General features: G+C 37.5%; 1 protein-coding gene across 1 annotated transcript in view; it reads left to right on the top strand.

The window, feature by feature from the left end:
- Positions 1 to 15744, top strand: part of LOC142350525 (uncharacterized) — a 37629-nt gene extending 21885 nt beyond the window's left edge. Inside the window, exons 4-5 of the mRNA XM_075402376.1 lie at positions 8170 to 8604; positions 15659 to 15744. Of these exons, the coding sequence (XP_075258491.1) occupies positions 8170 to 8604; positions 15659 to 15744 (521 nt within the window). The remainder of the gene's footprint in view (positions 1 to 8169; positions 8605 to 15658) is intronic.
- The last annotated feature ends 701 nt before the right edge of the window (positions 15745 to 16445 follow it).

The raw sequence follows: 16445 nt of genomic DNA, 5'->3' as shown, positions 1-16445 counted from the left end.
TGGGGTATGATGGGAATGACCAGTAAAACATGTCATCTCCAAAATCAAAAATCAAATAAACATTTTTATTCAATTGGTATTAATTCGGGTTCTTTTCTGCTGCCCCCTGTCTTATATAGCCAGTCTCTTTCCAACCCCAAATAAATACTTTTGGTTTCTTAGAAGGCCCTTATTTTAGACATAATAAATTGCCTGTACGGTAGACGAATGGATCAAATTTTGTTTCCGCATGTTAAAAAAATTAGTGCCATAAAGCTGTTCCTGTTGTAACGGCTACTCTCCTATCAAAGGCAAGGAAAACTTTACACCGCTCAGTTCGCTTCAGTGGTTTCAAATCTGCCCGCATATTGTGCTTTTGAAGTTAACTTTTGTGAACTGTATTATTCGCTTTACTGTAGATTACCGTTGTATTACTCGTTGCTCAATTAATCTCAATAACTAATTGTTCAAGGTTGCTATATAGCAAACTTGTTTCGCTGAGAATAACAAAATAATTCAAATTGAACACTCAAATTCTTGTTGAGTTTTATTAACAACTCAATAAATAAATCGAATTTAGTAATTTCGGTTCCTGCGAATTGTAGCCCTATAACTTGGCTAATTTTAATCTGCTACATTTAGCAGTTGTTAAACAAGCCGTCTTACAATATGTAACCGCAACAGCAACATTTTTTATAACTTCAATATAGCAAGTCTCTCTATTCGTTTCAATAACACTAATATTGGACTAGAGCAGACTCCGTTAAAGCCATTAAGAGAAATTAACTATATGCTTTGCACAAAGTTTCTCCTAATTAGGAACTTCGTTCCTCAGAAGGAAGGAGTGAGAAAATCGAAGTCAATTCTCTTTTCAACAAGTCAAAGGTAAATAAACATTGTACAATCGCTAATATGATCTATAGAAACAAGACATGATAACAAATAATTCGCCGCTCATGGAATGTGCTTTAATACGCAATCTATGTCAGTTTAATAAGACAAATGTAACAAATTTCACTGATGGTGGGTAGTTTTCCAGGCGTCTTTTATGCTGAAAGTCACGTGGTTTTAAATGTTAAAATTAAATCTCTGATTGGTTGTAGATCAGAATGTTGACAGAATGCATTTTACCATATCGTCGCCTCTTCAGTATAAACTTGATGTCACGGGAGAAGTTTGTTAACCATGTAGAAATTTTGTCGAATGTTCTGTATCAGTAACAGGTTGATTCAAAACCGATCTCAAGGAATCTGATGCAATAATGTGAAGTCGTAATATTGATTTGCTGGGTGTTGAGATGGTATGAGTTTGAGTTTCATTTCATGTACGACGATTGCGTACTAATAATAGTACGCTATAATGGATCAACGAATTCTTCTGCGCATGATAGACAAAATAAACAAAAGTTCCTGTTGCCAAGCATATCGTTGTTGAAAGAACGTTCGGTGACTGATCTTTTCCTTTACCGAACAATGCATACTTTGCTTTCTTGCAACTTCTCACCAACCATTCCTATATTCCTCCAAAGTGAGGTGCTGCGGGTGGGTTGATTTTAAAACTGATTCCTCATTGAATTAGATGTTCTTCGATTCCTTCTTTGTTCCATGCCGCAACATACTCTGCAATTTCTTGTTTAGCTCTAACAAAGTTTGTGGCGTTGTCGCTGATTATTGTGTTCGGTTTGCCTTTTCGTGCAATAAATCGCGTAGAGACAACTATCTTTGTCTAACTTGGGTATTACTTCTACATGCACCGCTCTCATAGTTAGACATGTGAACACACAACATCATCGCTTCTCGTTCCTCTGCCCAATCTTTACAATTAAAGTGCCAAAGTAGTCAACTCCAACGTTTGTAAACGCTGTTGAAGCATCTAATTGCTCCTCGGGTAGATCAGCCAATACTTGTGCTATCGTTTTTGCTCTGCCTTTTTAGCAGACAACACACTTGTTCTTGATTGGTCTTAAGGCGTTCCGTATGCCTGTGATCCTTTTCTTCTGCTGAACAATATTTCTTTTACGCTCAGTTCTCTCTTCTTCATTGTCCTTGCGCTCGTTTTGCAAGAATAATTCAATCGCATGATGTTTACACGGTACCAATATTGGATTCTTTGCATTGAAGTCCAATTTACTCTTGCCTAATTTGTCTTTGGCTCGAATAAGTCCTTCTTCATCAATGAAGGGTGAGAATTGTATGATTTTGCTGCGTTTTGGAGATTATGTTTCGGTTTTTAGTGGTTTCATCTCTTCACCAAACTGTTCACCGTGCTGTAGTGACTTCACCATGACTGCTTTTGCCTTTTCCCTTTTCTCAACGCTTACTACATGTGTTGCTAATTTCTGTTTGCTCAAAGCTCGTTTTACGTATGCCACTGTATTCACTAGTCTGTTTAAGTTACTGAATCCTTCCCACTGAACAACAGCTTTCTTCACTTCAGTCTGTATCATGAAGACTGATGAAAATTTATTCTCTTCATATAAGGCAATGATTAGGTTCACTCGCTGTGGCCATTCAATTTCTGGTCGTTTCATCAAGGCTGGCGCAGTGAGCTACTCACTTTTTACAAGTTCTTCACTTTTGTTTGCTCTGGTGCCAACGTCCGCTTGGTTTTTGCTACCCCTCACAAGATTCCACTTTGAAACAACAGTTGTATCTGGTATCTCAGCTACTCGATTGACAACAAACACTTGTTGTTTACAATGGGAACAGAGTATCCACTGCAATGCCATAGTTGAGTCTGACCAAAAGCTGCAATATTGTATCTTCATTTCATGTCCCTTGACAATGTGTTCTTTCAACCTCACTGTCTTGACTGCCGCTTGTATTTCCAATCGTGGTTTTGAAAGATGTCTCATCGGGGCAACTTTGCATTTACCAATGACAAATTTTAGGTCAATTGAATATTCTTTCGATTGGGAATGTAGATAGGACACTGCAAAAATCGTGTATTCAGATGCGTCAGTAAACCCATGAAAATCGGTTTTATCCCTCGCTGTACTGTCTTCTATCGGTGCTTCTTTCAGCTACAATTGGCAGTTGTTCTCTTCATCTCAGGAAATCGGCTTCGTCATCAGGCTCCACTTCGATGTCCCATTGATGTCCATTCTTATTCCGCATGCTTTTGAGGTGTCGTCTCAAGTGGACACTGAACGGAGCAAACAATCTGATTGGGTCTAACAGTGAAGAAACTAGTGACCGAATCTTCCTCTTGGATACAGGTGCTTCAATTTCCTTGTCTGTACCTCTTTACACTTGAGTGCTATATTCGGTAAAGGTCCATTGTAGTCCTAGCGCTGAAGATACCTCTCTATTGGGTTCCTTTTCAAGTTGTTTCGTGTTGCTGATTGAGTTCAAGTCTTCTGGGGTTGCTTCATTAACCGCATTGCTGTGCTTAGCCACTTCTTCATCCTAAATCCACGTTGTGAGAGCAGAAGTTATAGTTGAAAACAATTGCTTCTGCAGGTGTTCCTACAGATTTTGATGAAATCGTGTACATAGAATTTGTTTTGTATTACTTTTGCTGCAACTTGATACTCTTCTTCTTTGTCTAGCCCCATTCGCTCGTGAGCTTAAATTGGAGAACGGTTTTAACTCCAAATACATGATGCTGATTTTTGTATATCTGAACAGGTTCGATAGTAGAACGTCATAGAAACCTCAAGCAACTTCTATCCTGTTGGGAAACCTGCACTGTTGTAGAAAAATCGATTCGATGTTAGCTGTCAGGGCTATTGGTCCTTCACAAAATCTGAAAATAGTTCAACTGAACTCGTGTAGCAGATCCGGTCCTGCCAGTAGCTTGTCACCTAGTCATAATTCTTTGTACTTCGATGCAGCATTGGAAACAGGTCTTATTTGTCAGGTTTGTTTGGATTTAGTACTGGATGGTGAGTCAAATACCATTATTTTGCGAACGCGCCTTTCGTCCAATATCTTTACAAATCCGTTTTCAACATCTGTATCTATTGACAGTCGATACAAACTCTTCAGGTTTGGGTCTCTTTTGGGTCTTCATTCCAATAAGTGAAGCTGAATCAAAGCTGAGCTCTAGTTGTTCCGTATGTTTGGCTTGCCTTCATTCCACAGCATGCGCACTTTGAACCGGTGGCCTGTGATTTTCGTCATACTCTCTAGCATCTTTTGTGCCTGCAGTTCTTTCTTCGACTGACTGAGCACGATGATTATGGAAGCATCAGCTTTTATGTACCATCAGGTTCGGATATTCTCAGCCACTTTCAAATCTTCAGTGAAGGCGAAATGACCAAAATGTTGTCTTCTTTTGCCCGTCGTGGGTCCACTGGCTACCCATCTCAGCTCGGTTAGACTTCACTTTGTTCATTCGTGTTCTTATCTTGTAGTCCAATGGGCGTTGTAGCTCTTAAACATTTTGACCAAGTATGATGCTAACTAATATCAAGTTGAAGCTTTTGTTGGGTAGAACACGCAAATGATTAACGCTTTGCTTCAGCTTGCTGTAGTTGTTGTTTTCCCAGGGAAATCGACGAGTGTGCAAACGCGATTGAGTGCTCATTTAGATTTAGACTTTTCATTTTGAAAGGCACGTTTTCTGTCCGCAGATCCTGTGTTTTGTGTGTTCCAGCTATGTCGAGAGTCACATTGGTGTGTTGGCCCCATAATTTTTCTTGCGCACTTTTATCGATGAATGAAATCAATGAGAAAAACATATGCGTTCAGCCCACTATCGAGTAAAGCATATGTGTTCATCCTGTTGCCATCACTCTGTATTGAGACAGGAACTATCTGAAGAAAGTTTGTAACTTCGTTACTCTCTTTGATTGTTGCTACGCTTACGTTGACTGCAAGACTGCCATCGTCCATTTGGTTTTCTGAGTGAAGCAATCGGTTGTGCTTCTTGTTGCGTCCATTGATACTGCACGCTTTGACTCTACAATCTTTGATTGCATGTCCGTTGTCTAGACATCCGTAACATAAGCGTTGCTTGCTCACTGCTGCGTACCGATCATTCACTATGACGTTCCTGAATGGCGGACAGTTCCAAATCTGATAGGTGACATCAACTTGCGGGCAGTGATCACTTTGCAGTTGTTCGTTTCTTTAACGTTCCTGTTAGAACTGAAGTTCGATTTCTTCGATAACAGTTTGTCTCTGTTTGTCCCTCTTCGGTTTTTCTCCCTTGGTTGTCACTTGAAATATGAAAACCCTTCGTGCACGAACGCCATCCTAGGTTGCCATTTTTAAAACAAAATCAGATCAGGCCAGTCTTCATCTTTATCATCAACGTAGAGTCACCACTTCTCTTTGAAAACTTGAAGTAGTTTATCAAACTTTGCAGATCACCGCTACCTGAAAAATCAATCAATGCTGTATTGTAGACCAGCTCTGGGGGAAACATCCCGATCTTCAACACTTGATGAACCCTTGCGTGACATAGTGAGAAGTGACTATGCGTGTTCACTTCAGGGGCTGCTTCGAAGCGAGCTAATGAGTGATTTGGTGTTAGAAGGTTGTGGTTTCTATTGACCCAGTCTGAGACATCTCACTTTTTTGAGGTCCAGTTGAAGGGTGAATTCTCTCGAGCACTAGTTGCTTGGGAACGAACATAGACATTCTCTAAGGCTGTTCTCTTCACTTTGCGCTCTAGCTCACGCTCTTCATCCAGTAGTTGATGCTTGTTTTCAAGTTCTTTCATTTGTATCTCCAGCTCTTGTTCCGTTCGGACCGCGCATGTTCTGGTCGCAACTTGGGTTTGAATGCAACATTGACTTCCATCATCCGTTATTCACGCCATTGCTTTGCTAAAGATCGTTCCGAAACATTCTCCGTATCCTGGCCGCTTGCTGTTGCACCATTTTGCCTCGTTTCAGCAACTGGGTTTTTTGATGGCTAGATTTTGTTACCGTTATAGTCGTTCACTGCTTGAGCTGCGTTTCTTTGCTCTGCTTTCATTGCTGGTTGCTTGCCTCTGCTTATATATGCAAGCCAATGGTAGTCAAAACTTGCTTTGCACTTCCTTGCTTCTTTTAGATATTCCTCGACAGAGTTCTCCTGATAGGGCACAAGCTTGTTTCCACGCCGAAGTTGCTTGAGTATTTACTCTTCTAGAAGGTGAACAGTCTGTTGGTAGAGGATTTTTAGCTTCTTGGGTCGTTTTGAATCTTCAATTATTTTGCAGCCAAGCCTTCGTTAAGTGTTAACTTCATCCACTTAATCTTGAAATTGCTTGGGAGCTGTTAACTGTAGCTGTTTTCTTCTGGCTGTGATTGAATTGCCTGGATGATGTTTGCTTGGCTGATTCCTTTTAAACGAGGTTGGATCTTCGAACTCTTTTGTGAATTTTACTCGCACACTTCGCTCTGCCTCACTGGCGTTGCGTTGTTGATTCGTTTGATTTTATTTTGGGACGCCTTTGACAACCGCTCTATCAAATTTGACAGCAGTTTGCCTTCCACTGTTCGGTCGGCGGACCAAGTGTAATGACTGCTCTCCTATCAAAGATGAGGAAAATTTTTCAACGCCCAGTTCGTTTCTGCTACTTCAAATCTGTCGGGATGTTGTGTTTTGCCGTTAGTTTATCTGGATTATATTATCCGCTATGCTATAGTTCACCATTGCATTATTTGATGCTCAGTTAGTCTGAATAACGTATTGTTCAGCTTTGCTGTTTAGCTAGTTTGTTTCGCTCAGAATAACAAAACAAATCCAATTGAAAAAATCAAATTTTTGTTGAGTTTTTTCACAACTCAGTACATAAATCAGATATAGGAATTCCCGCTCCTACAAATTGTACAACTATAACTTGTTTAACACTATGCAAAATTTCAATCTGCTACAGTTAGCAGTTGTTAAACAGGCCGTACTACAATATGTAACCATAACCACAATATTTTTCTTACCTCAATGTTAGCAAGTCTTTCTATTGGTTTCAATAACATCAAAATTCAACTAGAATAGGCTTTGTTAAAGCTAATAAGAGAAAGCAACAATGTATCTCCTACTTAGGAACTTCGTTCCTTGGAAAGAAAAGATTGAGAACATCAAGTCAATTCTTTTTTCAACAAATCAAAGTTAACTTAAAACTCTGAAATAACTAAAATGATCTACAGAAACAAGACACGATAAAAAGTAGTTTACCGTTCAAAGAATTTGCGTCTATACGAACTGCATGTTAGTGTAATCAGGCAAATGTAACGAGTTTCACTGTTTTGGTAGTTATTCGATCTCGTTTTATGCTAATAAATACGTGATTTTACGTGTCAACATTGCGTCTCTGATTGGCTGTAAAAAAGAATGTCTACAGAATGTCGACTTTTCCATAACGTCACTTTTTAAGTGTAAACTTGATGTCATGAGAAGTTTGTTAACTATGTAGAATTTATGTCGAATATTCTTTATCAAGCCCGGTTTGATTCTCAAACCATTTGCGAAGAATCTGACGCAAAAGTGTGAAGTCGTAAAATTGTTTTGCTGTGTGTTGAGATAGTTCGAGTTTGAGTTTTATTTCATATATGACCATTGCGCAGTAATAAAGGTTACTAAATACAAATATTGGCGAAAGTGAACAAATCAATATGGCTTCAATAGAATGCAGCTTTAAATTTCGCTTGTCATGCTATTCTAATTTCACTGCTTTAACTTCACTATTCTAACTTCACGCTATTGCACTTGCTTGTTGAGTTAGTAAGCTCAGCCACCTCACCTATTAAAACAGCGCCAGAATATTAAAAACTCGAATTATTCTCTGTCTGCTTACATTATAAGCAAAGTCCATTTACCGTATACGTCTTAATTTCAAAACTCCACTGCATAATTAAATTGTAAAAAGTCTTTTGTATATAATTATATATACAAGTGTATGAAATGCGACCAATATGCTATAACATGTATAAGTGGGGGTTACAAATGGACGTGGGGGGCAATAACAGAAAAGAGCCTTAATTTGGTCAAGTAGAATATGCGTTAAAAATTGTTGAATGTTATGCAGAACTTACAACGCAACACAAAAACTGAAAATTGTTAGTAGAACTATCAAAGAATACTTTCGAACTATATAGAAATGTGATAATTCACATGAGAACCTCAGTAGCAAGATTCTATTCTAAATGTGGAGAAAATGCTAAAAACCAACTATCCATGATTTTTTATTTGATTTTCCATTTACCTTCTAAAGTATTTCGCTAATTTTACTTGGATTGTTTGTTTGTTGTTGTAGATGGATGGAGGAAAGTGGCTCTTGAGATATTCAACAAAACAGAAGGAAATTATGGACATAAGTGCGATGCAACTTATGATATGTTGAACAGAGAGCACCCCGACAGTCAGTGGAGTGTTTTTGTATTTGAACAATATCGTAGACTTGGTAGAAATGCTGATTTGTACAGTGCAATGAGTAATGGAGGGAGAGAGGCAGAGGAGAGGGGGTGGGAGGAGGAGGGGACGTGGATAAATATCCAGGCAAAAGATCAATCAGGAAGAGAGTGTCTGTGTACTCTGTACATATGGAGGGCACTCAAGTCACACTACCACAATAAGTTAAGAAAAGCAACAGATGAAGAAAAGAAGAAAATGAATGAGGTAATAGATAGTCTGGAAGCGATAAAGAAGAGAGAACTGCAGTTGTACTCAAATGTGAGGAAGATGAATTGGAGTATTCAGAGATGGAGAGATGAATTGATACAACAAATGAACAATACACAACTTCTGAATTGGAAACATATCGTTCTGACCAAATATTTGTTTCCCTTTGTTTTCTTTTGCGAGTTCAAATCGCCTCATTCATGCTTTGGTATTGGTTCTGAACCCCAATTGCATGTTTTTATTTGCTTTACCGATAAATAATTCTTATTTGAAATAAATACTAATATTTGAAGAAAAACTTGTTTCCTACCGTATTATTTGAGTTACTTTCTAAGAATTTATCGTGTGAATTCAACAAAAAATCGTGTATTTTTACCCGATTTCTCGCGTAAAAGGAATTACACGATAAAATGTCGATTTACACGAGAAATCATGTAAATTCACACGATTCTCTCGGGGTTAATCTCAGGATTTCTCGTGTGATTCACACGATAAATCATTTAAAATTCAAACGATTTGTCGTGTGTTCTCAACCAAACTTTCAAGTGAAAACCACATGATTTTTCGTGTGAAAACACATGAAACATTGGTCGGAAACACCCAAAAAATTGCATGAAAATTACATGATTAATCGTGTGAATCACACGAAAAATGCAGAGGTTAAGCAAGAAAGAATCGTGTAAACTTACACGATATCTCGTGTAAATCGACCTTTTATAGTGTGATTCCTTTTACGCGAGAAATCGGGTAAAAATACACAAATTTTTTGGCAAACTTCACATGATTTCTCATGTAATATTATTTTTTCGGTTCAGCAACCGAAAATTGGTTTAGAAATCACCAGAAATTAGAGACAGTGGTTCATTTTAAATACAAATTAGGGCTTCAGTTGTAGAACTGGAAGTAGAAACAATTATTCGCACGAAAAGCCTCGGGTTGGTCAAAATTATGGCCCAACTGCTCACAAAAATTCTCTAAAAATTACAAAAAGTCTATCTCAACTGGTCGTTAATATGGCCCAGTTTTCATACCAAAACACGAAAGAAGAAAAGTCTAGGCAATGGAAATTGAAAATTATTTGTAACTTTTAGCAGAAACTAAACGAGGTTGAACTGTAGAAATGACGTCGTGAAAATCTTACGTTACTGTTGTCTCAACTGCAACTTCCTGGGAAAATTGATCACTGAACATTAATCTGATGCTGATTTAAACACATTAGCAGAAGAAATTGATTTAAAAAAACTTGGGACTGAATGCCTCGAGTTGCTCGGAAAATCCCTAGCTAATCTAAATGAGGACTTTATTGGCATTCATTAATCGCGATTCAGAGGCTTAGCAAGCATTGGAATTAAATGACGGTTAGTCAAAAACACCAAAAATTGTGACAGTGTTTCAATCTTAATACGTACTAAAGCTTCAGTTGTAGAACTGGGAGTAGAAACAAATAGTGGCATAACATGTCTCAGGTTGGTCAAAATTATTGCCCAACTGCAGAAAACTCTCCAGAAACTACAAACAGTGTGCCTCAAATCAACATTATTATGGCCCATTCCCCTGCCAAGACACGGAAAGAAGAAAAAACCAAAGCAAACAGGGAAATAACCTTGAAAGTTACTTGTAGTTTTAGAGCCTGATTTCTCAAGTTTCAGTAGTTTTCGAGCTTTACGCCAGGTAAAAGAATTTAGCTAAACAAGAAGCTATCATGGATTCCGGGTTGATATTAAGCTCCACTTTTTGCTTGATACCTTTGTATATGTGAATTTACCATCAGTGAGCAACAGTGACGATTGTGATTGTTTTGCTCACTTTTGTGTTGTTTAGCATTATCTGAAGCGTTTTCAAAATTTGTTATTTTCTCTTATAAGCCGTAGCGCGCTGATTAGAAAGACAAGATATCTTGGAGAGTTTTATAATTAAATGACACCAACAACAATAGAAAAAATTACAATTTCACGACAATAGTTTGGAAAAAATAATTTCAGACAAAATTACAATACATCAGCATCTTCAAAGAATTTGTTTCTAGAATAATAGCTCGTTACAGGAAGTTTTTATGCATTTGTCAGCAAGCTCGCAAAATTACTGATGAGGAGATTACTTCGCAAAATGATATGACCTTTAATGCATTTCTGATCGAAGCATCGATGTATGGAATAGCAGTAAAAGTCGAACAGAGAATTGTATGACAAAAAACTGGTTACTGGGGTTTCGGTTGTCAGATAACTTCTGAAAGTAGTTGAATATTTGATTATTTCAAGGGTATATCCAAAGAAAACCAATTGGTTCGCCACTCGCAATTTTTTTTCAATTTTCACTAATACTGGCATATCAGTGTTAGGAGTGTATTTGATAATAAAAACATCAAAAAGTTCAAACCATATTCCAATTTTTTTTCTCGCTTGCATTCGTATACAACGTTTTCCTCCAGGTCAAAGATTTCTGCAAGAAAATTTGCCGTGTTGACCATAGTCTTGCAAGTATTTTTAAAATTGCACTCTTGATGTGCGACACATTAAAAAAACTGGTGCTTTCTTTCATATTTTGGCACACACTGGTTGATGAAAGATCCAGATTGCTGTAAAACAATTGGGTAATATTTAGACAATGCTGTTTGAAGATAACTGGTTGATCAGGAAACAGCTTTTTGAATTTTTGCGTAAAGATTTGTTCCGTTTTGCCCCGTAAACTGTGGTATTTCAAATCTCTGAGCTTACGAAAATCAACCACCCCACTTTTAGTTCTGTAAAAAATTTGAGACATTTTTTGAGAAAATAATTCAGTTTATTCGAGATGATTTGTTAGTTCATTTTTTCTCTGAACTTAAAGAAATGAGTTACAGCCTTTAGATAGCCTGACAAAATCAAAAAAAAAGTTTTTACCGATTGATGTCAATTTCTGTTGGTTTGCCGTTAATCTCTCAACCTTTGGCAAAAGACTCTAGCCTGTAATTAAGAACATCAATTGAGATAACTTTGAGACTGACTATCAGGATGTAAATCACTAGGTTCAAAGTATATTGAAATCCATCTTCAAATAAATCGTGTTGAATGTCAGCTATCAAATTGCGGTATGCACTAAAGTACTTCGTTTCTAGGTGGGACTTTGCTCGAACACCTTCTGACGGTTAGCGATTTAATTCAACGTTTTCAAATTTTCGTAAAACTTTGGAAACTACGCAACAAACATTTTGATTGGTCAAATTGCTTATTCAAATTGTCAACAAATGTCAGATATCCTTCGCAGCAAAATGCTTTTGAGAAGCTCTTTACAAAACCTAGCGCCGAATGATACTCAGCATTATCAGCTACAAAACGACAATTGAGCTCCATTGATTGTATTTTTCGTAACCTCATCAGTTACGACATTGAATGGATCTTTTAAGCTCTCCAAATCTTTATTGATTCTAGAAAGGATCATCTTGTAACCCTAGCGTTGCAAAACAAAGATGTTTCAGACCGCAGCAACGTTTACTGCATGCGCTTGATGAGTTAACCACGGAGGACGATTTTTTAGAATCCAATAAAAACAAGTAACCTTGTGTATGGTTCTGCGTGACTCAATTTGGTTAGCTGGCTCAAAATCATCTGAGTACAATTGTAAGCTCAGCTTAAATGAGTCAGGGGCATCTCCACACCTTCAGGTAGAGGCAGATCAAATAGAGTTCCAATGTTTCCAAACGACTTAGCTTGCTGAATGTCGATTAAAAGACCTTGGTCAGATATTTTCGCAAAATTTTGTTGTAATTAAAAATCTGATCCACGACTTTGTCATTTTTCAGGAGCATATTTTTCAAATTTTTTCAAAGTGGACAAAATAGCAGACTTGTTTTACACAGACTTGCATTGGGCAGCCAAACTTGAGTCTGGTTTCCTGCCTCGTGCCGAGAATCACTTCCTCTTCAGATACGTAGTTGCCTTGTTTCCGCAAAACTTTTTGGATGGCAGTGCTTTTTTTTATAGTACAAATTTTACTGTTGCTAATGACACTACATAGAATCTCGAAGTTTTTCAATCAAAGTTCAGATGGAATCGCTAAGGAATTTTCAGAAATTTGAAAGATTGACTCGAACAAAAGGTTGAAGTAGCTCCCAATCTGATCAGGGAAGTTGAACGCGTTGCTTAAAGTTATTGAGGAAGATGATGATACACGTAACAGAAGTTCATCGCCCGCTTCACCTCGGGCAATTTTTGAGAAAATTTAAAAATGTTTTTCAAAAGTTTCTTCTGTTTCATTGGGAGTTTCTGACTCTGAAACGTAAATTATGTTCTCCTGCAAGAACTCATCGGATTGTTTCGTTTCTGATGAATGACTTCGAACAATATCTATCCGAAGGCACTTAGAGGAGGAAAAAAACAACAGGCTGGACCCTTTTTCAGTTAGTGTTTTCTTTATTTCATTTAGGATCCTTTTGTTTGATACCGAAGGTACTGCTAATTCGAAAACTGTCTTTTATTGAGGAAAGATGGACTCTGAAGTTCCAACACCGCATCAATTTTACTGTCACAAGATTCCCAGATTTGTTGAAAATCTTGGAGCTCACTAGAAACCTGATGACTAGAAGGTGCAATTGACAGAGTTTGCGAATCCAAAAGAGCACTGCAAACGAAATGCGATTGAAAAATCATCAGTTTATTCGGAATATCTGGCAAATGTTTGTCAAAATGACGCACAAAGTTTTGACAGAAGCGAAAAGGGTGTTGACAAAAGGGAGGGAATCTGCGCCGCGAAGCGATGTTGTGGCTTCATGTGATACATCACATCAGCCACATCAATGTTTTCTTTTCAAATTGTACATTTTAGGGAAAATTCCTGTCTTTGTTCATTCCCCCCTCAATTCTATGTTGTGGGCACCCAGTTGATTGCCGGGACAATGCATTCGAATTTTGAGAGAAAGAAATGTCCTCTACGAGAGCAATTGACTTCTCCACAAGCGGCAAAACTTCAATTTCTGAATTTTTGTCATCTATGTGGACTTGGTCTGACATTAGTGGTTGTTTTTCTTTAGAGCATGAAGCCTTCTGACGACTGGATTCCAAGGGACGACTGCTGTTTGTTCTGAAGCGAATTTTCTTTGCAGAAAGAAGATCGCTGTGTGGACACTGGCATGTGTTGATATCTCAATGTAAAAAGTATTTTGCAACGTAACTGACGCAGATTTGTTCTCCTTGAGCTACGTCGCTAACGGTCACCATACGCACTATTCCCATTTTTGATTTTTGTATTTTGAAGGCATTATTGGGACGACAAGAATGATTAACAAAAGAGATTGGTCCCAGCATTATTCGACTTTGATGAGCGTATTGGCAAACAAATGTTGGAAAACAAAACACAAAGTCTAGAGCTTCCGACAAATTTCCAACAACCCCTACTAATGCAGAAACAACTACAGCTTTTTAAATCCTTTTTTTGCAATTACTGAGAAACTGCAAAAATCGCGGTCACAATCACTCAGGAACTCATTGAAAGATGACTTATAGTCTACAGCTTGAACGGAAGTTATTTAACTTTCCACAAGAAAACGATATAGGCTATCTTGGTTGGAAAAATTGATGACATTTTCTGCAGCATTAGTTTTGTTACTTCTTACTCAATCTCTGTCACTTAGTCATTCAGTCAGATGAAAGTCAATTTACGCCAGTAGTTTGTAATTATGGACAGTTGACTCAACTCGGGCTGTAATTTCGGCCGCCGACATTTTAAGGAAAACTTCTTCACACTTTAAAGGTCACTATTTTGGACCTTTTTGAGCCGAAACCAAAATTTTCTCCTAGTTTCAAAATTCACTCAAGATATCAAAACTTCTAAAACAGAGCGAACCAAGAATCTTTGATGCAACCATGAGACGATACGCTTGGCGAAGAAAAAACTTTAAAAACTTGCTGGTCATTATTATAGCCCTGTCTCCGAGCAGCAAAAAAGTAATCATAGAAGAAATGTACATTTTATCATTCTTTTTTCAAAACTAGATCAACTTATTGAAAACTAGCACATAATACAAAAGTAAGTTCAAACAAGTCTGTTCACTGATAAGGACAGTTTAATTTGGTTCACCGCAAAAATCAGGTCCAATTCATATAATTGAGGTTTCTGGCTCCATCGAAACTAAAGCAAAATGACAATATCTAAGCTTTAATTGCAAGTTCTCGTCATGAAATCTGCAGGTGATTATTATGGCCGTGCTACTAATATCTGAATTACTTTGAAAAACAGAAGCTTGGTTACGACCAGTTTAGGAGGAGAAAAAGAACAGATCAAGCCGAACTGAAAAAATACTGATATACAAGATCAAATTCATAAGTGAAAGAAAACTTAAATGAACTCATCAAAAGAAAACGCAGCGACTATCACAAATTGAGTAGATGTCTTGATTAATAAGTGAGAGAAAATATAAGACAGACTAAAGCTTTCGAGTGATAGTTTTTCTTCTTCAGTCCGTGCAAAAACCTGAGTGCCCTTTTCAGTTTTTGATTACAAGTCTAAATCCAGCGTTTTAACGTTAACAAAAATGTTTCGGAGCCGGGTTATTTATTCACCGAAAGAAGCACAGCAGTTTCAGAGTATTCAACGTGAAGGTCAATAATATGGCTGTTCACTTTTAAAGTTGAATTTTGTTGGCCCAAACAAGGTAGAGCTTTCTATTGAAATCCCCCAATGCGGCTACTGTTTTTGGAACTGGCTTCTTCCAAACAAACTTGTACAAAAATGACCAGATAACAGATACTGAATTTGGTTACCTGAGTTTGAGTCAAGGGAAGTACTTGTGACTCAACTCAATTGCATCAACTAATGCCGGGAGCTCTTCTAACTCGCGTAAGCCTACAAAAGAGTTTGGTTATATCAAGTAAGATTCAAAAGGGAAAAGTTAAAAATTGTACTGCGTCGAGATGCAGAATGAAGTTGCAGAATGAATTTTTCAGTCAAACAAGTGTAAAATAATTCTAGCTCATTAAATATCGGTTAAAAGAGCTAAAGAATGTTTTTAGGACCAACACAATATTGATGAGTTTGCGGATAAGTGGAATCTTTGCAATGGAGCCATTCTGCAAAGATCTATCAAGGTATTTTATACAATGTTTAATTTTTCCCTTTTGAATCTTACTTGATATAACCAAACTCCTTTGTAGGCTTACGCGAGTTAGAAGAGCTCCCGGCATTAGTTGATGCAATTGAGTTGAGTCACAAGTACTTCCCTTGTCTCAAACTCAGGTAACCAAATTCAGTATCTGTTATCTGGTCATTTTTGTACAAGTTTGTTTGGAAGAAGCCGGTTCCAAAAACAGTACCCGCGTTGGGGGATTTCAATAGAAAGCTCTGACTTGTTTGGGCCAACAAAATTCAACTTTAAAAGTGAACAGCCATATTATTGACCTTCACGTTGAATACTCTGAAACTGCTGTGCTTCTTTCGATGAATAATGAACCCGGCTCCGAAACATTTTTGTTAACGTTAAAACACTGGATTTAGACTTGTAATCAAAAACTGAAAAGGGCACTCAGGTTTTTGCACGGACTGAAGAAGAAAAACTATCACTCGAAAGCTTTAGTCTGTCTTATATTTTCTCTCACTTATTAATCAAGACATCTATTCAATTTGTGATAGTCGCTGCGTTTTCTTTTGATGAGTTTATTTGAGTTTTCTTTCACTTATGAATTGGATCTTGTATATCAGTATTTTTTCAGTTCGGCTTGATCTGTTCTTTTTCTCCTCCTAAACTGGTCGTAACAAAGCTTCTGTTTTTCAAAGTAATTCAGATATTAGTAGCAGGGCCATAATAATCACCTGCAGATTTCATGACGAGAACTTGCAAATAAAGCTTAGATATTGTCATTTTGCTTTAGTTTCGATGGAGCCAGAAACCTCAATTATATGAATTGGACCTGATTTTTGCGGTGAACCAAATTAAACTGTCCT

The sequence above is a fragment of the Convolutriloba macropyga genome, chromosome 12 (genome assembly GCF_964194025.1).
Source record: "Convolutriloba macropyga chromosome 12, txConMacr16.3, whole genome shotgun sequence".
NCBI classification, from domain to species: Eukaryota; Metazoa; Xenacoelomorpha; order Acoela; family Convolutidae; genus Convolutriloba; species Convolutriloba macropyga.
The sequence above is the reverse complement of the archived record's forward strand: the minus strand, read 5'-3'. Positions and strand labels throughout refer to the sequence as shown.